This window comes from Ursus maritimus, unplaced genomic scaffold (assembly GCF_017311325.1).
Source record: "Ursus maritimus isolate PB19 unplaced genomic scaffold, ASM1731132v1 scaffold_8, whole genome shotgun sequence".
Lineage (NCBI taxonomy): Eukaryota > Metazoa > Chordata > Mammalia > Carnivora > Ursidae > Ursus > Ursus maritimus.
In genome coordinates this window covers 11,325,865-11,352,475 of record NW_024426996.1, presented here as the reverse complement: position 1 = coordinate 11,352,475, position 26,611 = coordinate 11,325,865, and the positions used below count along the sequence as shown (strand labels likewise).

Sequence of the window (26,611 nt, the reverse complement as noted above, 5' to 3'; positions counted from 1 at the left end):
AGCTTTATTGATAGAGAAGAAGCTCAGATTTTTAAAGGATTGAAATACCAGTAGTAATACCTTACATTCTTTGAGAGGTTACTATGCATCATTTATGTTCTAAGTGCTTAATCTCATTTAATCCTTATGACAACACTCTGGAATTTATTGTTGTTATTATCACGCTACAGAAGAAGAAACAGGACCACAGCAGGTGGATACCTTTGCAAAGGCAGGCAGGAGAGGCTTTCTGACTCTAGACCCAGTACTCTGAGCCACTGCACTGAATAGCTCACTGTGGGAAGGGCAGTTATTTTTGCTGAGCCATTTAGAAATTCCAGAATGCTTAATCAAAATATTAATATTAAATATTCAGGTTAAAAACAGCAAAAGCTGGGACACAAGCTGTATGAAACTCAAATAAACACCCCAGGGGTTTGAAACATTAGAATAATGAGCATTGAATACACGTAGTATAAATTGTGCAATCAATCAAATTGTGCAACACGTAGTACATGACGCAAAATGTTCCTGGAAATCACAGTGATGTCGAAAGGTAATCATAGAAAACAGGAACAAGTATGAATACCACGTACTCATTTTAAGGAAAATTCTCACTGAGACAGAAAAGTTAAAAGCAATATGAAGGTACAGAAACATCCTTGGAATTTTGCAAGTGAATACGAATTACTTGAGGATTCAGATACTTTGGCTCCTCACATACAGCTTTATAAGTTAGTCAAAAGATGAAAACCGATTGTTACCCTGCTCTCTTCCATTACCAATGTTAAACTGTACACATACACATAAAGAGCAACGTTAAGAATAATGTACCATCAAGGAATATGAAATAGCTTATCCGATCACATTTCTTATAGTGCACGTTAAATACTCATGCACATTATTGCTTAGAGCACTTTGCAATATAATTATACGTGAGTCACGTATGTAATTTAAAATTTTCTAGTTGCCACATGAGAAAAGCAAAAAGTAACAGATGATTTTTATATTTTACATAATATAACGTTCAAAATACCCACATGTCCTCTATATAGAAACTATAAGGAGATTTTATGGTTTTTTTTTTTATGCTAAGTTCTTGAAATCCCATGTGCATTTTATAGCACATCTCAATCCAGGCTAGCTACATTTCAAGAGCTTAATAGCAACATGAGTCTAGTGCCTACCATATTGGACAGTGCAGAGAGATCAACAGGAAATAGTTATTGAGCACCTATTCCATGCAAGAAATTGTATTAGCCATTAGGAAAACAAAGAAGAAAAAAATCACAGTCCAACACTAAAGTAATTACAATGAAGATATGGAAAAAGATTTTGTACTGAAAAGATAATTAACATGAACAGCTATTTCTGACAAGTTCAACAGGAGTAGTGTAGGCAACAGGTTGTATAAAAATTTATGGCAGGGTTTTTTGTGATTTGGGGCAAAAGTATGTGCCTGAGATAACTGAGATTTAAGAAAAGGTTTTAGGCATAAAATATATACAACACATACATGAACATAGGAAAAGCCTGATACATTCTAGTAACGATGAATGAACCAGCATTAGAGACTTCATATATGGTAGGTATTAAATTTCCTGGATGTTCAAATGTTAGCCAATTCTTAAATGTATGAATAAACAAATGACAAAAGACATAACATTGTAAAAAAAAATGTGAACAGTAAAATACCAGTCTGATGAAAACCTTTTGCTTCTAATGAATGAAGAGTCAGTTAAATATGTTTGAATGGGAGATGATGTGTGAAGCAATACAGATGGCAATTAAAACTTTACCGGGAGGACGAGGTAAGCCGCAGATAGATGAACTGAGAGCCTACACGCTAATGTAGGCATAAGATAATGGGAGTTCTAGCCAAACCGTAATGGAAGAGATGGGAGAGAGATTGGAAGAACGAGTGGAAAAAATAAGGATCCTAGAATGATATTATGGCCAGATGTGAAAAAGAGAAGACTGTGAACATACCCAAGATTTATACCATAGGTCATAGAGAAAATACTGGTGTCTTTGGTGATAGCTGTTATGGAGGGACTCCTTGTTTGGGAAAAAGATTATACCCAACTTTAGACCTGCTGAAACCAAAGCAATGACATGATGTCTAAAAATGTGCACTGCACAAAGAGAAATATGAGAGTGTATATTAGGAAAGAGAACCTACTAGAAATGTAAAAAAGAATAAATAGTCATGAGAATATATGATATTGCTGAGGAAAAAGCAAAACTCGGAGAATGAGTCAGGAATCTACAACCTTCAGTTATAAAAATATGAGAAACGGTTTCTGTAGAGAGTGCTCTAGGAGATAAACTAGGGATGAATAAAAGAATCAAATGTCAACTAGATAGAAAATCCATGAATATTGGTGTGTGCAACATATATAGCTGCATAAATGTCAAGTTTACTGTCTTACGGGGCTATATCACTATGTCCACATAGCCTTTCACAGGACCTAAATGAAAGCGAGAGGATTCACTATGTAGTCATGAAATTCTTTGTTCCATTATGCTCTTGTCTGTGATTTGCATAACATGACTGACTATAATCTGAGTATTGTGTGTGCCCTTTATTAATCGATCCTTGTATAAATCTCACAAGGATTTTTATTTCTCTAAAGATAAGCCTGGCTAGCTAAATATTTGCGCTCCAGGATAAATTTTAATAAATTCCATAAAAGACTACCAGTCATATTTTTGACACTTCTATGTTTTCAGTGCTATCTCTCCTCATGTCTGCTATTTTTACTGGTTTCTTTTGTGAAGTATGCTGGTTTCTTCCTTTCTCTTCCTCAGAGACTCTCTCCACTCTACTCTCGTGCTGTGCTCTGGGAAGATAACTTGTATGAACTACATCAGGGTTTCTCACAGTTGGCACTAGTGACAGTTTGACTTAGATACTTCTTTGTTGTTGGTGGAAGTTTAGCAGAATGCCTGGCTTCTACCCACTGGAAGCCATTAACACCTCTCACCTTCCTCCCAGAGTTGTGACAAACAAAAATGTCCCTGAGAACAAAACTGCTGCCTCCTCCTCCCAGCACTGAGAACCAGAGGGTTACAGCAATGTACTCCTTTGCCTTTTGGTTGCCATATGTGTTTGGCCAACGGGAGCACCAGAAGAGCAAATGGAGGAAGGAAAGTAAGATAAGGTTGTTTGTTTCCCAAATATCCGTTCCCTGCCAGGTCAGTAGGTCAGTGCAGGCAAGCTGGGTCACTCCAAAGGTCACAGCTCCTGTCAGGCAGCTATCTTTAAACAATTTCTGCTTCTTCATGTGTTTTCTCCCATTCTCTCCTCACGCTCTGATTCTCTCTCTCTCTCTCTCTGTCTCTCCACACACACATACACCTCTTCTCTTCCCCCTGCCTACTCCCTCAGAACCTGTAACTTCTCTCCTGCCCCTGTTCATTTAGGCCGAGTGGTTATAATGGTGCACACTGTTACTATCTTGAAGTACTACTTTACACCCGAATTCTATCCAACCATTCATAATTAATCACTTTATGAAAGTCTGCACAAATTACCTAATTTGTTACCATCCATTTCTGCAGGAATTATAACTGATACAAGATGCGTTTATATCAAAACATTTACAGAAAAGTAAAATTACCAAATAGTCATTGAGGTGTTTCCTCCATTTTAGCCCCAATCGTTGCAATGTTTTGTGCAGGCAACCTTGCAATAGTCACTGACTGACACTGATAATTACCTCTCACACTTGGATTTGATCAATTAAAGCTAGCTGTGGATACTAAAGATCACTAAAAGCACTTTCTTGCCCTGTTACTCTCATGTGAATAGAGGTACAAACTTACAATGAAGAGCAGCAACCAGGTGGCATAGTTCTTGGAACTATTCCCAAGAAGAAAATATTGAGATTATTAAAAAATGAGACTGTTGCAGTATTTTATAGTCACACCTTGTAAAGAAGCAGGAAAGTATATAGAGATGTCTTTGTTAATTTAGTCATGCACTCATTCATTGAGTCAACAAATTCTCAGAGCCTACTGTTTCTGAAGACATTGTATTAGATACTGTGGAGGTTACAAAGTTGACTAAAATGTAGCCTCTGTCCTCAGAATAATTTATAATCTCTTTTGTTTGGGGTCCAAACAAAACAAAACAAACAAAAAACAAAGTAAGACTGTAGGTAAAAGTGGTATTTGTACATTACATCATCCCGATGGCAAAGAGAACATTCGGTACTGGGTGAGGGGCAAGATCCCAAGCCCGCAGTTAAGTATTAGTTGAATGTGTGGCTAAATGAAATTTGAGAAAGGAAAAAATAACACACAGTGCCTCACAGTTGTGTGTGGGAGCTGTCAGTATAACATGCTTCTCCCAGTTTCTAATTGCATTCCTGGCTTATCTTATGTACATCAATCTTCTGTGATTAAATGAAACACTGACTGCTCTATTTGTCTTACTTTAGAAGAAGAACATTAAGAATTATTTTGAAATTCAAATAATTTCCCTGTAAATCTTAAATTCAGAAATTTGTAGAGAGTCTTAACCAAAGGGAAGCACAACTATATCTATCGCACAGGTGAAATAACGTAAAACAGGGTTCCTACTACGCTGTTACTGTAGCGAATCTGGGCTGTACAAGGTTTTAAATGGATTTTATTTTCTAGAGAAGTTTCAGGTTTATAGAAGAATAGTACAGAAAATACAGATAATTTCCATATACTCCTTTTTCCCCTTCCCCCAATTTTTCCTATTATTAACATATCGCATTAATATGATACATTCATTAAAACTGATGAACCAATAATAATACATTTTTATAACTACAGTCCATAGTCATTCACGGTCATTCTTTGTGTTGTATAGTTCTATGAGTTCTACAAATGTACGTCACGCACCCACCATTACAGTATCATAAAGAAGAGTTTCAGTGCCCTAAACAAGCTCTGTCCACCTATTCATCCCTCTCTCCTTCCCCCAGAGCTCTGGCAACCACTGATCTTTTTACGCTTTCCCTGGTTTTGTCTTTTCCAGAAAGTCACAGAGTTAAAATCATACAATATGTAAACTTTTCAGACTGGCTTCTTTCACTTAGACATATGAATTCAAACTTCCTCCATGCTTTTGTGGCTTCATAACTCATTTCTTTTTATCACCAAATAATTTTCCATTGTCTGAATGTACCACAGTTTATCCATTAACCAACTGAAAGACATCTTAGTTTCTCCCAAGGTTTGGCAATTACATATAAAGCTTCTAGAAACATCTATATGCGAGTTTTTATGTGGATGTGCTTTTAACTCTTTTGGGTAAATATTGAGGACTGTGATTGCTGGATTACATGGTAAGAGTATTTTTAGTTTTGTAACAAACTGCCAAAGTGACATTCAAAGTGGCTGTACCATTTTGCATTCCCACCAGCAATGAATTAGTGGAGTTCCTATTGCTTCACATCCTCACCAACATTGGGTACTGCCAGTGTTTTGCTTTTTGCCATTCTAACAGGTGTGTAGACAGCTTTCAACACATTTTCACATCACTATAATTAAAAAGCAGAACCTTTGGTGGTCTGATCTTTTCTTGGCTACTTGCCTGTCCTTTTCAAGCTGTAAAGCTGACTACACACATAGGATATAAACCTTTCCTGTCCTTTCTTACATTCATATCAGTGTTTCATTTGGTAAGCAGTAATGACTAACAGTTCGTGCTAATTGTTAGCAGGATATTTTTTTCTGATATGCACAAATATATAGCTAAGAATCATGTGATGCAACATTGGAAACACTGCTGGGATATGTGATAGTTTCAGTGGGAGTGTAGGGCAAGCACTGAGCTTAGAGTCAGTGGATTCAGTTTGTTCCATCTGAGCCACTCACAATCATGAGACCTTGGTTCATTTGACTTCTTTCAGCCTCGAGAATGCACTTGTAAAATGAAAAAATATATTTTCTTTCTGCCCATCTTACTGTGAAACTGTTGTAATAACAATATGCATTCAACTATGCTGTGTATTTGATACTATGCAAACAATCTGAAAATCACAAAACACTACATAAAATATAGGGTCATATCTGTGATTGTCCTTACCCCAAAGAGCTCACAATTCAGCAAGAAAGCACCGAACTAACCACATTACAATTGATCACTGCTGTAGATGTGGTTTGACAAGACAGCACCCAACTAACTACGTTACAATTGATCACTGCTGTAGATGTGATATGACAAGTTTCCTTTAGAATACTAAGGAAGAATCATCAAAGACTATAGATATTAAGCTTTCTTGTGCCAGGTCTGGGCCCACATTTATCTCATGTAGAGTCTATTGTATCTCTGAGATGTGAATTTAATTATTCTCATTTCATACAGAGACTGTAACTGAATAATGAAGCAATTTGTTCATGGCAACAAAGCTAATGAAGTTAAGGTAATTCCACTTTTTATGGATAGTTGGGAAAAGCTGAATTATATATCCTTAACTGTAGGAGCCATTTCTAGAACTCAATTTTCTAGATTTCAAGCTATACCATACACAATAGATTACTCCATAGCTATTGACAATGGATAGGTGTAGGATCTCTCTCTTTTTTTTTAAAGATTTTATTTATTTATGTGACAGAGAGACAGCCAGCGAGAGAGGGAACACAGCAGGGGAGTGGGAGAGGAAGAAGCAGGCTCCCAGCGGAGGAGCCCTATGTGGGACTCGATCCTGGTACACCAGGATCACGCCCCGAGCCAAAGGCAGACGCTTAACGACTGTGCTACCCAGGCGCCCCAGGTGTAGGATCTCTTTACATGGAGATTCTTAAGGGTAGGATCCCTATTTACTCGAGAATCAGTTTTAGACAATGTCTCTGTGTTCACGCTGCTATTTTATTTTTTTTCTTCTATCAACAAAAGAATGAAAGGAAGAAAGAAAGAAAAGAAAGAAAGAAAGAAAGAAAGAAAAGAAAAGAAAAGAAAAAAAGAAAGATAGAAAAGGAAAGAAAAGAAAAGAAAAGAAAAGAAAAGAAAAGAAAAGAAAAGAAAACACACACACACACACCCCAGCTACCTCATTCTCTTCATGACCTTCAATACCGAGGAAGACTGAATAGAATATCAAGATAAATTTGTGGCAGATTTAGTATCCTGTCTGTCTCATTTTCATGGTTGCCCAGAAGGTAAGAGGTTTGGAATGATTATAGCCTGATAAGGAGAAAAAGACATTGAACTAAGTGTCTAGAGTCTAAAACAGATCTGAGAAAACTACCCCTAGCTCTACTGAGATTTGTCAGAGTAACTTATGTACAGAGATGCTATGTCGCTTTTCCCTAAGATCTTAGAGCATTTCTTACTCATTCTTATATCCTAAAATTTACCATAGTGTATGGCACTGGGTAGAAATTCATAGAACATTAGTTGAATATCAGATGTGAAAAGTAGGTAGTGACGTAAACAGAAATTCATATAATTTTTTGGGCTCATTTTAGTTCTATATTTGCTACAAGGTTGCTTATTAAATTGTTTTGCTGTTAGTATTGGTTGCTATTTAGATCACTTCAACCTTCATTCAAAATAGAATGTTTAAAAAGATAAAAAACTTAAAAAATGTAAATGTGTGTCTAACTTAGATCACACAAAGGTTCTGAAATGGGCAGATCAAAGATGGCAAGTCTTAATACCTACACAGTAATAGGTCCTAAAAAGAAGTACTGACTCTCAGCTTGTATTCAGTGTGCCTGAGTGAAGCCAAACAATGGTATTCCCAGAGATAATGCACTTTAGAAGAGCGAATACCAGCTAAATACATTGTAAAAGTATCATGCCAACTTCTCTTCCAGTGAGGCATAGAGAAAACAATTTATCTCTAACAAGAAAAACTTCAATGCTGTATTAACTGGTGATTGCATTTAAAATATTTTAAAATACATTCCCTAAAGTAATAGAATAATTCTAAAAAACTAATAAATCTTATTTCAATAGTCTGAAAAGAAACATAAAGAAAACAAATGAAGCGAAGTATTTAGAACTGAGAGAAAAGTTAATAGAAACTAACATTAAAAGGAAGTCAAAAATCAAAAATAAACTATTAGGATTTCATCAAAATAAAAAGCTTCTGCACAGTGAAGGAGACAATCCACAAAACTAAAAGGCAACCTACTTAATAGAGGATATTTGTGCAAATGACATATCCAATAGAAGGTTAGTATTCAAAAAATATAAAGGACTGATACAATTCAACACCCAAAAACTAAATACTCGAATTAAAACATATGCAGAAGACATGGGCAGGAATTTCTCCAAAGAAGACATACAGATGGCCAACAAGTACATGAAAAGCAGCTCAATAGCACTGATCATCAGGGAAACACAAATGAAAACTACAATGAAATAGCACCTCACACCTGTCAGATGGCTAAAATCAACAGCACAGTGTGCCTGGGTGGCTCAGTCGGTTAAGCGTCTGTCTTCAGCTCAGGTCATGATCCCAGAGTCCCAGGATCAAGTCTCACATTGGGCTCCCTGATCAGTAGGGGGTCTGCTTTTCCCTCGGCCCTTGCTGCACTTGTGCTCTCTCTCTCTTTCTCAAACAAATAAAATCTTTAAAAATAAATAAACAAAATAAAATCAACAACACAAAAAAACAACAGGTGCTGGTGAGGATATGGAGAGAAAAGGAACCCTTGTGCACTGTTGGTAGGAAGCAAACTGGTGCAGCCACTCTGGAAAATAGGATGGAGGTTTCTCAAAAGTTAAAAATAGAACTACCCTACGATCCAGCAATACACTACTGGGTATTTACCCAAAGAATACAAAAACACTAATTCCAAGGGACACATGCATCCCTATATTTATAGCAGCATTTTTGCAATAGCCAAGATATGGTAGCAGCCCAAGTGTCCATTGATTAAATGGATAAAGAATATATATATACATATATATATATAATGGAATATTATTTAGCCAAAAAAATGAAATCTTGCCATTTGTAACAACATGTATGGAGCTAGAGAGTATAATGCTAAGCAAAATCAGCCATGTGGAGAAAGACAAAAGAAAAAAAGAAAAAATATAGAAAATATTAAAAATAAAGAAGAGGGTTACCAGAGGTGGTTGGAGGGTTGGGTGAAATAGGTGATGGGGATTAAGGAGTACACAGGTTGTGATGAGCACAGGTTGATGTATAGAATTGTTGAATCAGTACATTGTACACCCGAAACTACTATAACACTGTATGTTAACTATACTGGAATTAAAATTTTAAAAACTACAAAGAATAAAAAATACAAGCTGGAAAACAAACCAAAAAAAGCAAATTGAAAATCAATTTGAACTATAATATAGACATGTAAAAGGAAAAGGGGTCACGAAAAACATTAAATTTTTAAAAGGATAGTTTACCAAATTTTAAAAATTAATTTTAAGAGAAGAATTAACCAAAAAATAAAGGAAGAATTAACCATGATGGCAGCAAAAGTCATTTCTTTCTATGTGTTTGGCTGATGTGGGTTCAAATTTTGGGTAGAGAAAAACTAAGTGAAAATTCAGGGCTGAATTAATTCCGCTCAGAATACGATACATAAATCAAACAAAATCTGGCATGTTGATTTACATAACGAATTTCCCAAAATTTTTAATGCGATAGTAAGCATTAACTCCAAGCAAATATCCAAATTTATCTGAACATAAAAAGTGACGATGGTCGCCACCATTGTGGCCATTAATTCTACCTTTCTGAGGCAGTGTGGATAAGGCCACAGTGGGCTATTCTCAGGCTCTTCAAAGTTTGCTCTATCAATAACAAGAGATCTGAGGACAGGACATAGAAAAGGACTGTAGCCCTCACGCCATTTTGCTCACACAATTTGCACTGATATCTAGACCTGAGGGATATGTTTTGGATTAAGAAAGAGCAAATATATGCAAAATTTGCATTGGGTGTGAATCTAGTGGCCCTTACAATTTTGCTGTAGGGTATCAATTGATTCCCTCTTACAGAGAAGGGATTGTCGCACTAAAATGGTTTCCACCAGACCAAACATTACAGGAGGCAGAATTTATCTGTACTTTTGGATGGATCCTCATTTGTTTTAAAGAAGATGTATCACACCCAAAGATACTTCCTGAAATTAGAATTTTCTCAATAAATCAGAGTAGCCAACGGATAAGATAATCTACCAAGCCTTCCTTTTGAATCTTGATCAATACTCAGAGATGACTATTGCACATCACAAAGGCTAACTAGTTTTTAATGTTTTTCTCTGCGCTGAAGTATTCTGGAAGAAATAAATAAAGGAGGCTGGTATCTCGGCCAGTGCTTCCCGGAGTTCCACACAGCTGATGAGTCCAGGCAGTGACAAATGACACGCTATTCCTGAATATGCAGCCTCTCTCACCCTCTCATCTTCTTGCAGCTGAACACTGTCACATTCTTTGCAGAGGAAACATACATTTCATAGCTGTCATCGTTGCATAAAAGGCAGAAGGAGGGGGAAATTCCTTTATCAATCTGCCTAAACATTTCCTTTTATTATTTATATATCAATTATCATGAGAAAACATTGAGTGTGTGTTTAGACATAAAATGGGGAAAGTTGTTTTGGAAGGTGTTACTTACAAAGGAAAACACATAGTAGAGAATCAGGAACAAAAGGATCATCCTTTTCAAGAGCAATCGGAAGCTTCCTGCCTTGAAATTCCTAATCTTCTTTCTGGCATCTTGCGCTCACCAACTGCCTAATATTGGATGCATGTGGTTCTGCCCATCTGTCCAACAGTCAATCTAATTTATGTGATTTACTAAGAAAACATTTAATGGAATATGAATAACGTATAGTGATAAGCAGTTTTTTAAATCTCCAAGATTTATCTTATGAGTGAAAGGGTTGCTTTGCTCTTAAGGAGAAAGTTAATATCATGTATTCACATACAATCAAGTAGAATTTCTACACAATTACGGAAAAGCAAGAACTTTTGTGATAGGTATGAAAGGTACAAGTAATTTTATTAGAATTGGCCCACATTCTATAATATGCCAAATCACCAATATGCACCAAAAATCACATGGAAACCTGAAATAGAGAAAGATCTTTGACATTTTACACATTCTTGCTGTCTTTTTAAAATTAGGATCAGAGGGGCGCCTGGGTGGCTCAGTCAGTTAAGTGTCTGCCTTCAACTCAGATCATCATCTCAGGGTCTTGGGATCGAGCCCCATGTTAGGCTCCCTGCTCAGCGGAGAGCCTGCTTCTCCCTCTCTCTCTGCCAACTCCCCCTGCTTGTGCTCTCTCTCTCTCTCTGTCTCAAATAAATAAAATCTTTAAAAAAGAAAAAGATCAGAAATACTGGTTAGTCAGTTTTTTTTTTTTTTTAAAGAAGACTGTAATATTTGTCTCTGCTTTCAGGAGAAGGAAACTGTCTACACTTAAATGAATAAAACTCCTTCCATATATATTTATTAAGCATTGGAAATGTGCCTGGAAGGTCAGCATAGCTGGAGGGCAGTGCACCAGGAGAAAAGGGATAGGACATAGAACTTAATGACAGCCATATAATGCAGGGCCAGTAAACCACAGTAAGGATTTGGATTTCACTCTACTTGTGAAAGGAAGCCACTAGATGAGTGATAGCAGGAGAGGGATGATTTGGTTACTGTTTTGAAAGAGTTACTGCGACTGGTGGAGAACAGAGTAACTGGGTTGTGTTAAGGAGAAGCAGGGAGGTCACCTGGGAGGCTAGAGAAGGAGTCTCCGTGAAATACTTGGAAAGCTGGCCTCGGGAGGTGGAAGTGGATAAGGAAGCCATGGTAAGGTCGGGGCCTACTGTGAAGCACAGGTGAACTGACAGCTAAACAATTGGATGGAGGACGTAACAGAAGAAAAAGCAAGAATTCTTTCAGTGTTTTCACCTAAGCAACCAAATATGAATGGTATACCTGCAGATGCTATGAAAGCTAAGAAAGGTGAAATTATTATGCATCACAGCAGTTAGAGAAGCTTTCTTTGTAGTTCTGGAGGCTTGAGCTGGACATTTTAGACCGGATAAAATGCAGAAAGGAGGCATAAAAGCCTTCTCAAAGGTAAAGCAGAGTTAAAAGTTACATATTATATAAGGTTACTGGGAGATATTTTGAAAACACTTGGGGGTCTGCCTAGACTGAAGAGTTCTGTGGAATGACTGTGAAATATATGATTGAAAAGAAAGGGAGGCCAAATAAAATAGGTCTTTGAATAATGAGATTAAGCCTTGGGGCTTGATTCTATAGGTAGTAGACAGCCACTGGCTAATTTTCTAAACTAATGTAGCTAGTAACTTCCAAGGATGTATGTTAAAGGATGTATGCCAAAGGCCATTTCACAGATTCCAAAGATAGATCAATGTAGATGCACTTATAAAATGGTTGAACTTTGAGAAGACCAAGTAGATTTCTAAAGAAAATGATACCATCAATTTCATTTTACACACACCCCCCCACACTCACACTCATACATATATACACATATACAATACTAAGCCACTACTTACAACATAAACTACCACCCTCCCCAAGTCAGTCTTTTGCAGTTTCTCTTTATAAAGGTATCAATCAGTTTTAAATTTCTATTTACAACTGATTCTATGTATCCCAAATACATATATCAATCAGTCAATTCTTATTATGTTTCTATAAACTCTCAGGTCCAAAAATACAACATTTTAAAATGTGACCTTAGGAATTTGAGACAATCAGATCTGCTAGTTATGACTAAAAGGCGGTACCTATTAATGAGATATTCAGGGGTTATAGGGAAAACTAAAGAATATGAAGTCCCTCCCAGTCCAGGTACAAGGCCTTTGCTCATATATAAAATAAACTGTACACTGTGGATGGACCTATCTAATTGCAAAAGAAATAAACTAACTACAGTAAAAAAAAAAGTCTATCAAAAAAGTATAATTTTACCACTTTCTATATGTTATCAGGTTAATAAAAGCATTAAAAGTTATTTGCAAGCTTAGGGATTGGGGCATGCTGTGGATAAAGCCTACTGAAATGAGAAAGTTAAAGTTTTGAGCACACATGAAAATAAGATGATAGCTTTCTCAGAGCCCAAAAGATTTGTATTACAATTTTGCAAAGTCAAATTGTAAGGTCCCACATGATCAGATAAACTTGCCAAAAACAAAAGAACAAGTAAAATATTACATTCATTCAGGCAATACAGCCATTACTCCTCGAAAATCTTTGTTAAAATTTATCTTGAAACTTGGATGTGGTAACCAGTATTATTTGATAGCAAAGAGACAATGCTGAAATGGTATTTTAATTTGGCTCGGTAATTGGGATCAAGAGAAATAAATGAAAGACTATAACCAGATTTTTTTTTATTTGAGAAATAATAAGAGAGTATTAGTGCTATGGTACCCCACTCAGAGACAGCCTTACTTCAAACTTGAAGGGAAGACAAGGAGGTTGGGGACGAAGTCTTCAGGCAAAGTCTGTAACATTAATAGACTAAGAAACTCCTGCATATACTCATCATGATTAAGAGTTTGATGCCAATGCCTGGAGCACAAGAAATTGGACTTGAATATCACTGTATTTCTGATGCTTCCTGGCATAGCATCCCACACACAGCATGACTTCAACAGATATGGACCAGATGAACTGACGAATAACTACATGAACGGATGAATAACAAATGTAGAATCGTACTTTTAAGTACCCTTGAAGCTGAACTTTTTTTTAATTAGTTGAACAAATGTAAACAGAACTGGGACCCTAAGAAGGAAAATTAGCCTCTTTAAGTTCTAATTGTGGTCAAAGCAGCAGAATGCTTGTCCCATGAGTGTCAAATAGAGTGGAATATTGTAAATACTATTTATTATGCTTTTGTCATGAGTCCAATACATACTTGTTAAAGGAAATTGATGAAAATATAAATAAGCAAGGGGAAAAAATAAAATGACTGTAATCCATGACCCAGGAATCGTCTATTGTAGCGTTTCCTCAAGGACAATGTGGGAGGACATTTTGTGGTCGCTGTAATGCCTGGTATTACTGGCAACTCACAAGCAATGCCTAAGGCTGGGACACTTCCTACAGTGAATGAGAGAGTTCCTCAAAGCAAAACACTACCCAACTGGAAATGCAGAGAATGCTTCATTGAGAAAACCTGAGAGCCTGGTGCATTTACTTCAGATCTTTATACATTGTATCTCGCACAGATTTTTTAAAAATAAAAATAGGTAATACTATACAAACCGTTCATATTGTTTGGTAATCTGTTTTTTTACTTAATGCAACAAGAGCACCCTTCCACTCCATTCAGTATTTTTCTGTGTCAACATTTTAATGGCTGCTCAGCATACCACTGTATGGCTCACCCATATCTTAGGCCTTATCAACCTTATCTAAGACCCTCTTGTCAAATGTCCAACATTTTTTTTCAACTTAACATTATAATCAATGCTGAGGTGAATATCCTTATATTTAAATTCATGATCATGTAAATTCTTAGAACTGAAACAGTTGATTCAAAGAATACCCTTAATTTCAATGCTTTTAATATAGATTTCCAACATGTCCTCAAGAATGATTTGTATCAACTTATTCTCCAACCATATTGTTGGTGATTGAATGGACATCTCTCACATAAAGTTGCTAGAAATGTGAAACATCAACAGAGAGCACAGCGACCTTGGGTTATAGTTGTAATAGGTAATTCCCTATCCCCCATCTAAACAGGAGGCATAAGGATTGCTATGAAATAAACTTACAGTTGAGACAATGAAATTAAGTTATAAAAGTTCAAGTGAACTTGTCATTATTATTTTCGTTATTTTCCCATCGGTAAAGTTTAAAAAGAGGAGAGAGATTTCCAGGGAAATAAATTTGAAGGGAAATATTAGTGGAGTGTCAGAATCTCTCCTTTCCCTTGAACACTTCTCTATGGAGACAAGTGGTAACTCATGAGCTTGGAGAGGTCTGTGCGCTGGGAAGCTCACATCTCATTCCCTGATGGGATTCTGTCTGAAGAGCAGGACATGCTAGCTTTCCCAGTGCCAACAGAGTGTGGACAAATAACCATAGAGACATGGGAGGCTGACATACCAAGCTGGAGAGTTTAATCTCAGTCACCCCCACATCCCCTGATTCCCGAGAGTTGAGGTTGGTGTGGTGGAGATTCCTAGGTTTTTCCCGAGTCCAGATCAGGCAGAAAGAAGGGTACACAGGCTCTGGTGGCCAAGTGTGGAGGACAGAGGCAGGGAGTGACAAGAGAGCATGGTTGTCCTTGACTCTGAGGTTAGAAGGGGACAGGTGGGCACATTTAGGCCATATAATGTACCACATCAGAGAGACACCCTGAGACATTAGTGGCTGTGCTGAATGAAAACCAGTCCCAATCAAGAGCAAGGATATTGCTATTCCTATACCTCCTTCTTTCCCCCTTTACAGACATAGCATCCCATTTTCAAGTGAACTTGGGGAGAGGAAACTTGGAGCTCATGTTAAGCTCTGGCAACAAACAAATCTTATATTTGGTTGAATATTTATGTAATGAGTCTGTTTAACCCTGGAAATAACTAAAATAAGATTAAATGCAAGGCCTTAAAGATTATAAACTAAGCCTTAGTGCTTGTCATGAAGGTGTCGAAATCAGATAAGCTTGGGATTGTACCACCTCTGGAATTGCTCCCCTTCTAGAAAGTTCTGGCATAGTAAATTAGCTTAAGGAAAACTCTCTGACCTCCTTCCCTTCAATGGGCTTTCCTGCCCCCCTTTTTTTTTTTTAAGATTTTATTTATTTCAGAGAGAGAGAGTGAGTGAGGGAGAGAGAAAGAACATGAGCAGGGGGAGGAGCAGACTTCCTGCTGAGCAGGGAGCCCAATGCAGGACTTGATCCCAGGACTCCAGGATCATGACCTGAGTTGAAGGCAGATGCTTAACTGACTGAGCCACCCAGGTGCCCCATCCTGCCTTTGAGTATAAGGAAAGGGGCCAAGATAACATGGCCAATTCTTACACCTGTCTCTACCCAGGTCAGAAGGTAGCTTCATCTGGATTTGGTACAAAAGCTTCATGTGAATGAAGGACTCTTTGGCCTTGTCTAAGAGATCTTACAGAAAATGGCTATAAAAGAATAGGATTTAGATATGAAATGCCGAGTCCTGATAATCTCTAAACATTTCTAACCCAGGACCCAAACACCAGCCTTATCAAGAAAAGGACAAAAAGAGTGAGCGGGGACAGTTTTAGTCAGCCTGGGTCATCTTAAACCTGACCTCCACTAAACACCCAGACCTACCCTCCATGGGTTTGACATTAAGATGTTAGAAAAGACAGCAACTCTATTCCTAACAAGATATTAGGACTCTGGGATTTTCTTCTGTTTAAAAGAGAAATTTTTTAACTTTATTTACTCCAATGTTTCCCAAAATTATTTCTTTCTAATTACATGTGTATAATATTCAATAGAACCACACTGGGGAAATCAAAGGAAAAATAATAGTAGTGTGACCTCATTTTATTTAGCTAAATAAAGTAGGATGTTTATTGAATGGTTTTTCCACTTTCTGTGTTTACAATTTACTTACATGAACAAGACCTATAATCATATCTCTAACACAATTCAGTGAAAATGCAGGTTCTTCTTAACAAAATGTCCTCACTGTATAATATTTCACAATTGATTGTTTATCTTTTGTCTGCATGATCTCGTTTCATTCACACTGACTGTGCAGTGGCTGGCCAGTTATAGACACTCGAGTAGCTTTGGTTTAGAAAGGTTAAATGAGTTGCCAGAGGTCTGGCAATGCATAATTGAACAAACTGGCCTAAAATTCAAGCCATTAAACATACTCAAAACATTCCAAACTCATTTAATCCAACACTTTTATTTCACAGCTGAGAAAATACGTGCTTAGAGGGGTGAGTGACATCATCCAGCAGACAGAGAGAGACAAGAACAATTCCACGTCCCCTGACTTAAAGCTCATGCCCTGCATACTAAACCATGCTTTTCCTACACAAATGACCAAATCAAATGATGTAGATAAACCAGGAACCCAGTATAAAGATAAAGGCCAGCTGGCCGTCATGATGAGTCAAAGAACAGATATAGAGCATCTTTAGTTAGAAAACATGTGAACTGCTTTTGTTTTAAACTCACATGTGTTAGCTTTTCCTTTGCAGGAAGAATACCATAAAAAGATTATTACTTCAAGCAGTTATTAGTTATTTAGATGAGATTATTTTTAAAGGTACCTACTTTACATACATCATAATGTTAAAAACTGAAGATGCGGTATTTTTAATGCCACTGTATGCTTTGCATGACAACTGTATTAATCCCCAAACTCAGTGACATTGGTAAGAGCATGTGCCTTCTCTGGTTTTACTAGATAGCAAGTAATACACAATCTATTGACCAAAAACTGGACCCTTAAGACAAAATGGTATATACATGCTCAGAAAACTCTTGTGGCATGAAATAGAAATATTGAAAGGGCAATTCTCCACTCTAAGATTTCCAACAATCAAATAGGATAAAGTGTATATATATGTGAATTGGACATGATTTGCTATTATGGCTTGTCAGCCAGCCAGTTAAATTCTATCCTTAAATTCTAAAATTCTTAAATTAAAAGTTCACATTATTCTTCACAATTCACAAAGCTGCCAACTGAATTTATTCTTATGAATTGAGTTGTAAATATATTTATTTTATTTTGTTAGTGTGAGGAATACAAAAGAGTAAGAGAGTTTCCACCTCTAATCAGGAAGATAAAATATATATTCCTTTTTAAAAAACTTTTTTATTCATTCATTCAATTGTTTATTTAACAAACAATTTCTGGCTTGGTGTTCCTTGTATTAATGTATACTATAGTCTCATTAAAAATTAAATACTACTTTGAGAATTTTCAGAATAACTGTTTAGTGATTCCAGAATCACCTAATAAAGAGGAATATTTTAATTATAACTTAAATATTTGAATGTTTTGCAAAGTTTTGATAAAATTCCTTATAAAGGAATTACCTCCTATTTCAGTTGACAAATTACTTATTTTCTATCCTTATCATGGAACAATTGGGTTGATGAGATGTATCATTCAAATCTAGTTCCATAATTATGTATTTGCATGCAAAACACAATTGGCATCTCATTTACCTTTTTTCTGTTCCTTTGAATTCAAGTAAACATATTTTGTCTTAGATTTTTGTGTATTTTGAATATCTATTTTCTCTTGATAAAGCAAACAACACCACCAAATAACTCCCTAAAAATTGGAAAAATAAAAGCCTGTATTTGAAGTGCAAAAACTAAAATTACTTTTTAGGAACAGAAAAGCTGGTTATCAACAAAGCTTGGGAAATGACTATTGTATGTCATAATAAACAAACATCTATTCCCCTTATTCCTGTCACCTAAACATATTAATATTCTTTTTCCAGGTTTTCCATCGAATTATAAGGTAGAAATATGGCTCAGATAGTAACAGAGGTTTAAAATGAAAACACCTAAGTTTGAAATCATTCTATATATAGTAATACCTGGTTCATGAAACTATCAAAAATATCATGATCTCTTTGCATGTGAAGGGACATTAGCAATAGATATTAGCCCCCTGCACAGGGAAGACTGGCTCATAAAAGTATGGTCATGGCTCTCACATTGAATTCAGTAGAATTCTAATTCATATTAAGCATTTATGAAGGAATAAGCCAATTTCACAAATATGAGTTAAAGCTGTTTGCTGGTGTGCCTTGAAGCAGTTCTATCACATTCTTCCTATAATACATTTTCTAACAAACAAAGCTACTATCACAATTGGTTCTTTGAAAACTAAAATTAGATTTGTAGTCATGTATATATTGTGGGGTTATAATGCTTACACATTATTAACTACTGGTGCTAGGACTCAGGTGGAAATATTTTTATGTTTCTGTCTGAACAGCTAAAATATTGCAGCTGTTATCTCCATGTGTGTGAAGTAATTTCATAATCTGCTGACAAAACCAAAATTTAAAGTATAATATTTATTGAGCGTATAGGTCTCTCTCTTTCCTAACAAAAAGTATTTTTTTCCTATGATGGATATATACTTGTTACAAATACATACATATTCTCAAAGAGTAGAGATGCTCCTTTTTCCCAGGAATAAATATGTCAGTTGCTGTGTCTAGACCACGTTTCTTGAAGGCAGGAGTCATGCATGTTATTCACCTCTGTATTCCTCAGAGTGCCCAACCAAATGTCCAGTACATATAAAGTACCCATTAAATAACTGAATCATATTGAATTTTAATGAAAACATAATCATAAGCCTAAGTTTCTTACAACTTCATATATAATTACAGTACACTTCCACATTTACAACCTTACAAGATTAAGGGTCATTAAGAATCATGATTCATCTATCCTGAACCTAGTGAAATATTAGATACAAAAAAAGCCCATCATAATAGATGTGTTTCCAAGTAGAGAGACTTTATGTAATATTAGACTTTCATATGAGCATAAAATATTGATTTTTACCTACCACATTCTAAAATGTTACTGATTATATAATACACGTTAAAAACAAATAAATCAGGTCAATTAGGTTTTTTCTTTAATTACGACATGATTTTACCTAAGATTACAATGCTATTAATAGTATGGGCCACTCCCAACACAAGTACAAACCAGGCAACTATCTGTGCCACAGAGCTTTTGGTTTAGGTTTAAATAGAACTAACAGTCACGCTGGTTATCTTCAGAGGTCAAGCACAAAAGCAAGACTCAAATTTCTAATTATTTGAGAGAATATATTAGATCTATCATTATTAAACATTTGAGGAGAATGTACTATAAATCAGAGTATTTCACTAATCTTGACATCTCTTGTTACCTTGTTATAAACAATTCAGTATTAAGAGTACACCTATGATACGTGTATGCTTCTTCAAAGAAATCTGAAAGATTGCCTGTAACCTCTGGCTTATTTGTGAAATCGGCATAAATGAGTTAACTTATGTCAACATCCATCATCTGATTATTTATTTTTATTTTATTTTTTTAAAGATTTTATTTATTTATTCGACAGAGATAGAGACAGCCAGTGAGAGAGGGAACACAAGCAGGGGGAGTGGGAGAGGAAGAAGCAGGCTCTCAGCGGAGGAGCCTGATGCGGGGCTCGATCCCATAACGCCGGGATCACGCCCTGAGCCGAAGGCAGATGCTTAACCACTGAGCCACCCAGGTGCCCCCATCATCTGATTATTTAATTAGAAGGTCAATAACACTCAAGTGTTTAAAAATAAGTCTGCATCAAGCTAAACATGATCGCTCTGGTAAGTCAAAGGAAGTAAGGAGAAGGATGCTTAAATGTTACCAAAAAATGTCGCCCTCCTGCTTTGTTTTACTCCTCTAGCACACACGTGGTTAGCTATCCTCTTATGAGTGAAGGCAGGAGCACAGAGTATGTGTGCTTCTACCGCTTTGAAATCAATATTTTCTGGATAACTATGCTGGGGATAGTAAAAAATTTCTTATAATTTGATCTAATTTTCTCAAAATGGCACTGTTAAGGAACTTCACTAATTCTGAAGAAATAAACAGATGAACCTGAATATTTCACATATCTGAGGCTATAAATATTTCAAGCTTGTTTCTTGCATGAAACTTACTAATTTCCATGTAGGTAGGTCTGTGACTAAATGGGATGTGATGATGAAGCTTACTGCTATACTATTTGTCAGGCAGTGGCTCTACAGTATATGTAGAGCTTTCACTCTCTATAAATAATAATTTAAAAAAATACAAAAGTATAGACCTCAGGGACACTGAGGATCCAACTCTTCTAGGGCATTCCAGATAGCATTAAAGAAATGCTCATTTGTTCATCAAGGATTTATTTGAGCAGTAACCACATGCAAAGCACTGTTGAGGGGTTTGGGATGGAGCAAATCTTGTGACCAGCTGTATATTGCAGACATACATGTACTACAGAGCAACTCTTGCTCATTACACTTGGTTATAGTAGTCTCGGTACAAGCAGATAATTTGTTCTTAATAGAAGTGGGAAGCAATTGAGAATAAAGGAAAAAATCTTCAGATTCAATGGTTTTGTGTAGCATCTTGTCTATCATGTTTTGTAAATACTGGAGAAGCTTTGACCAATTTGACTTAGAGATGGAATGTAACTCCACTTACAAAATTGCTATTAAACTCCTGCTTAAGGTGTTCTACTTTTCTGTGAGCACACTAAAAGCAAAAAATGTGAATAAAATGTAAAAAAAAAAAAAGTAGGAAACAAATTTCATCTATATAATACCACTGTTTGAACTTAAAACTTGAGTATTTCTGCCAATGCATTTGCAGCCTGTTTTTACTATGCCAATCAAATGAATGAGTTTTGGGAAATGAATTATATAGCTGATAACCTCTTGTGTGCACACAGGTAAAAATATAGATCAGTAGATGCATTATTCTAATGTATTCAGTAGAGGAGCTAATAATATTTGATAAAGCAAATCTTAAAATTCAAGACATCCCATTTGTCCTTTAATCTAATGTCTTATAATTAGAAATTATTAGTAAGGATAGCTTCATTCATATGAAATTCAAATTTTAAAAAAATACTTAGGTATCTGTCATCATCTCTCTCTGTTAACATCAAAAGGAGATAGAGTACACCAAAGCAAACATTCCCAAAGAGACGAATTTAGCAAATAAAAACACAAGAATCAAAATGAGCTATTAGAGCCCTTGGTTTAAAAAAAAAAAAAAAAAAAAAAAAAAAAAAAAAAACAGAAAGAAAAGAAAACACCAAAGGGAGGAAAGAAATAAAAGAGGAAAGGAAAGAAGGAAGGAAAGGAGAAAGGGAGGGGGAAAAGGAGAAAGGGAAGGAGGAAAGAAGAAAAAGATTTGTTCCACTATCAATCAGGGAGTAATGAGCCAAATATCTTCAAAGGGCATGAGGGCTAAACATCAATGTAGCCACTCCTTTTAAAGCGTTGCTGATATTTAAGAGAGGCACCAACTGCCAAGAGAATGGCACAGCCATTAATCCACTTCAACGAGCTAACACCCAGTAGTCCTGCTAACCACATCTCTTTTCCCCCAAGCCTTATGAAATGCACCACCAAATCTTGTTGATATTACCTCCTACATAGTCTTTAAATTAATCCATTTCTTTCTTTTCCCCCACCTACACCTTAGAATATGCAGTCATCTCCTCTTTCCATCACAGCCCACTAACTGATCCCTGGTTTCCACTCTTCCCTCCCTTTAATCTCTTTCCTGCCTGGCGAACAGAGAAATCTTTTCAAGATGCAAAATTATAACCTGAAATCCTTGCTTAAAATTTTAATAGGTTCCTTCATTCTTAGAATAAAGACCAACATTCTCAACATGGCCAACCAGGATGTGACCCCTGCATATTTCTCCAGCTTCTTCTACCTTATTTTCTGTGCCTGCAGCTGCAGTCCTCTTTGACTTGCCAAGGTCCCTCTCCTACCACATGAGGTTTCTTCATGTTGTTACTTTCGCCTGCAAAGTTTCTCTTCCAACTCCCACTTGTTTATTAATTGCCAGTCATTTTTCTAGATCTCAATGCAGACATCACTTCCTCAGGGAAGCCTTTGTAATGCTCCCCCATATCCCGACCCCATACTAGCTGGGATATTCTTGGCATTATGTACCCCATAGCATTTCACAGCTTAGAACTGCATACCTATTGTGTGGTAATTAGATGATTATTATTAATCTTTGTCACTAGACTGTAAGCTCAATGAAGAGAAAAACCATGTATGGTTTTATCATCATTGTAATCACGATATCTAGCAAAGTTTTGGACACATAGTAAGCAAACATTATTTCATGAATGAAGAATGAGTACGTCAATGGAGTCATTAACAAGTGGTTAAAACAACAAAAATCTGCTTATTTCCATTTACCAGAATCATTTTGATCAGAGTTGGAATGATGAAATTACATTACTTCAAATCTCATAATGAACAAATTGAAAGATTTTATCTAAACTCTCTAGCATTTTCGGCATTTCATAGATATGGCCACAATGAAAAGATTATTAGCATCCTCCTTGAGTTATAATAAAAACTCAGAACATTGTTGCTAAATTAGGCTTTAACAATTTTCTGGTATAGTTTCTCATTATATGAGAAAGAGTCTTAGGAGATCCTCAAAAGGTCATCCAGCCTGTTGGTGACAGAGCAGGTATGAAAATCAGCCATTTAAACTCTCAGTTTAATGTGGTTTTTTCTATAACTATGCTGCAATTTCTGGATTTTATGGCTTTATTTTCATATTAAAAATTTGAAAGAACTTGTAAATACCCGTAAGAGAAATATCTCCAAATGGTTAATTTTGTCATACTGCCTAGATTTCTGCTTTAAAGTATTATAATAAATAGCAATATTTTTAGAAAAGTAAAAAAAAAATTATAAGAAATGAAGCAATTCATGCCTTATTTGTAATTTACATGGTGTGCTTTAAAAAGGGATGAGAAGGGAATGGTACATGTTTCCCTGGTTTCTTAATATTCTGAAGCACAGAATTTTTCCAGTTAAATCTGGTTGTCCGTAATTCAGTTTATGAAAACTCAAAAGGAAGGTAGGTTTTGAGGAAGTGGTTGGGGAACTGACATAGTGGATGGAAAAGCAGTACCAGTATCCAGTCAGTTACAATTGGCCATGTGACCTTGGACTGCTCACTTCCCCTCTGTAGATTCTATTTTCCTTAACTGTACAATCAGAGGATTGGTCTAAATCATGGGCTTTGTCTGTTGATGGACTTCCAAGATCCCCCTAAGTTCTTTATCATGTGTATTTCTGAGAAGAGAGTCCATAGCTTCTATGTGATTGACAGAAGGCCTTGGGACATTAAACATGTTAATTACCTCTGTACTAATAGCTGAGGTCCCTCCTAATTTTTAAAATGTAATAAGGCTATCATTATAAATTCAGACAGAAAGTAGAAATTTGTATAATTATTAGCATAAGTAATAAGATCTTTTGAAGAGCATAATCTACACAAAGGAATACTACTGTCACTAACCATACACTTAAGTGTTAGCTGGAGAACTACACTAGAAGCCCAACCCAGATTTTCCATAAGTAGCATCAATTGCCCAGATGATATAAATACATGTGATAAATCTCACCATGTCACAGGCTTTTAGTCCTGCCTTTTTATTATCAGTGTTTTAATGATCAATCAAGGCAGGCCTGCTACATAGAATTACGTGGAGTGGAAACAACCCAGAGTAGTCTGTCAGCAAATAAGGCTACTTTCTTATATTGTTTTCAAAGTATCTATTTGAAAACCATTTTGATTATAACTTTCAGTTAATTGAATAGCCACAGTTGCTATGCAATGCATATAATTATTAGACACAGAAATAAAAGTTACTCTGCTTATTTACTTAATTTATTCTTACCTTCCCTTCTTAATAAATATTTCTAATTATCCACCATGTGTCAGGCACTCTTCTAGACACCTGCAAACTATCAGTGAATAAAATAAATACATTCCACCCTCATGGGGCTTATATTTTAGGAGGGTACAAATAAAATAATAAACAACATATAGAAAAAGTAAGTAAGTTGGGGGCACGTGGGTGGCTCAGTCAGTTAAGCATCCACACTCTTGATTTAGGCTAGGGCATGATCTCAGGGTCTTGAGATTGAGCCCCACATTGGGCTCCATGCTTAGTGTGGAGTCTGCTTGAGATTCTCTCTCTCCTTTTCCCTCTGCCCCACTCCCACTTATGCTCGCACACACGCACGTTCTCTCTCTCTCTCTCAAACACATAAATAAATGAACTCTTTTTTAAAAGTAAGTCATTTATGATTCTTAAGGGTAATACATGTAAAAAAGGAAAAAGTAAAGAGTAGGGAGACTGGGAACATCAAAGGTGAGGAGGGTGGTTCTAATCTCAAATAGGTCAGGGTAGGCCTCATTGAGAATATATCATTTAACAAAGACCTGAGGAGATGAGGGAGTGAGCCCAGTATATAACCTGGGGAAGAGCTTTCCAGACAGAGGGAAGCACCAGGGCAAAGGAGTACTTGATTTGTTCAAGGAATAGCAAGGAGGCCATGGTGCCAAGGAAATAGCAAAAATCTCTGCTGTGTGGTCACAAAATCTATGAAATTTCATCTGCCAGCTGACACCTCATTTTTTATCACTTACCTGTTTTAAATGAAAGTCATGATATCTTTAGTGTAATCCTACTAGAGTTTCATATTTGTCAAAAATGCAGTCAAAGTTCTTCTGAGAATTTTAAAATCACCCCAAAACCACGATCTCTGGTTGGTATGCAATTTGACTCTCAGTCTCCACACACATATATCTGCAAATGAACTGCTATGTGATAAGCAACTAGGCCATCTAGTAAGAGATGATGTCATTATAAAGAAACCTAGCAAAAAATCTTCAGTTTGACAATTTGTCAGCTGGGCACAAAGCATTTGTTATATTCCAACAAAGAGAGATTGCAAGATTCATAGCTAACATGAAAGCACCCATTCTTTCTGAAATGTCACTGTTCTCTTGGTATTTATTACATTGTTCATTTCATTAACTTTCTTCCAGAAAATGAAACAATCACAATTACTGTACTATTTTCATAGCATTTATCTGGGTTACACCTCCAAAAAGAATATACACATAAAAGTAGTCGTTTTTTTTGAGAAGAGGGTCAGTCAACCCTCCCCCAAGGAAGCACCTTAATCCTGCCTAGTGCCTTCCATGAAAATGCGCTGTGATCCCGAGACTTTATAAATGTAACAAAATGTATGCAACCATACCTTGCCCAACTGATCCTTTTTGCCAAAGCCAGTGGCAGCTGCGATGCTCCCTGCTCCCTCCACTGTCTTCTGTGCTACTGCCGTCACCCCAGTCACCACCGCCTCACCAACATTGGTCACTTGCTCTTTGGTCTTCTCAGCCACTGGGATAAATCCAGAACAACAACAGATTAAGGGACAGTGGAACAACAGGGACTGAAAATAATTTCACTTCCACTAGCTGTCAACTTCTAAAGACCTGTCCTTGCACATACTATAAATAACTGTAGCGTCAGAAGAAATAAAAGCCTCAGAGATATTTAAGTGAGTATGATTTAGACAAACATTAAATCTTTCCTAAGATATGTTGCTGTCATCATGCAGATATTAAAACACGCTTCAAGTGTAATGATCACAAATACAATCTTTGAGCAACTAAGGTTTGGTTAAGATTTTATTAAGGAAAGTTTAGAGAAGGCAATAATTACAGATGCAGCTATTGTGTATCAGGTATTTATTTCTTTACTTCATTTCCAATGTCAATTCTTTAATCTCACCCAGCATGTTCATTTTCACCACACCTTCTGAGTCACACAACACATAGGTTCTCATGTTACCATCAGAAATGAACATGATACAGATGACATGATATTATATATAGAAAACTTTAAAGACTCCACAAAAAACTACTAGAAATGATAAACAAATTTGATAGTTACAAGATACAAAATCAATCTACAGAAACCTGTTGCATTTCTATACACCAATAATGAAGCAGCAGAGAGAGAAATTAAGAAAACAATCTCATTTACAATTGCACCAGAAACAATAAGATATGTAGGAATAAATGTAACTAAAGAGGTGGAAGATCTGTGCTCTGAAAACTATAAAAC

The 26,611-nt window shown here is 36.2% G+C and overlaps 1 protein-coding gene across 3 annotated transcripts in view; it reads right to left on the bottom strand.

Annotated features, from left to right (window-relative positions):
• SNCA (synuclein alpha) overlaps positions 1–26,611 on the bottom strand; it is a 152,194-nt gene that overhangs the window by 104,942 nt on the left and 20,641 nt on the right. For all 3 annotated transcript variants that reach the window (XM_008707147.2, XM_040625357.1, XM_040625356.1), the window contains exon 4: positions 25,740–25,882. In XM_008707147.2, the coding sequence (XP_008705369.1) occupies positions 25,740–25,882 (143 nt within the window). The remainder of the gene's footprint in view (positions 1–25,739; positions 25,883–26,611) is intronic.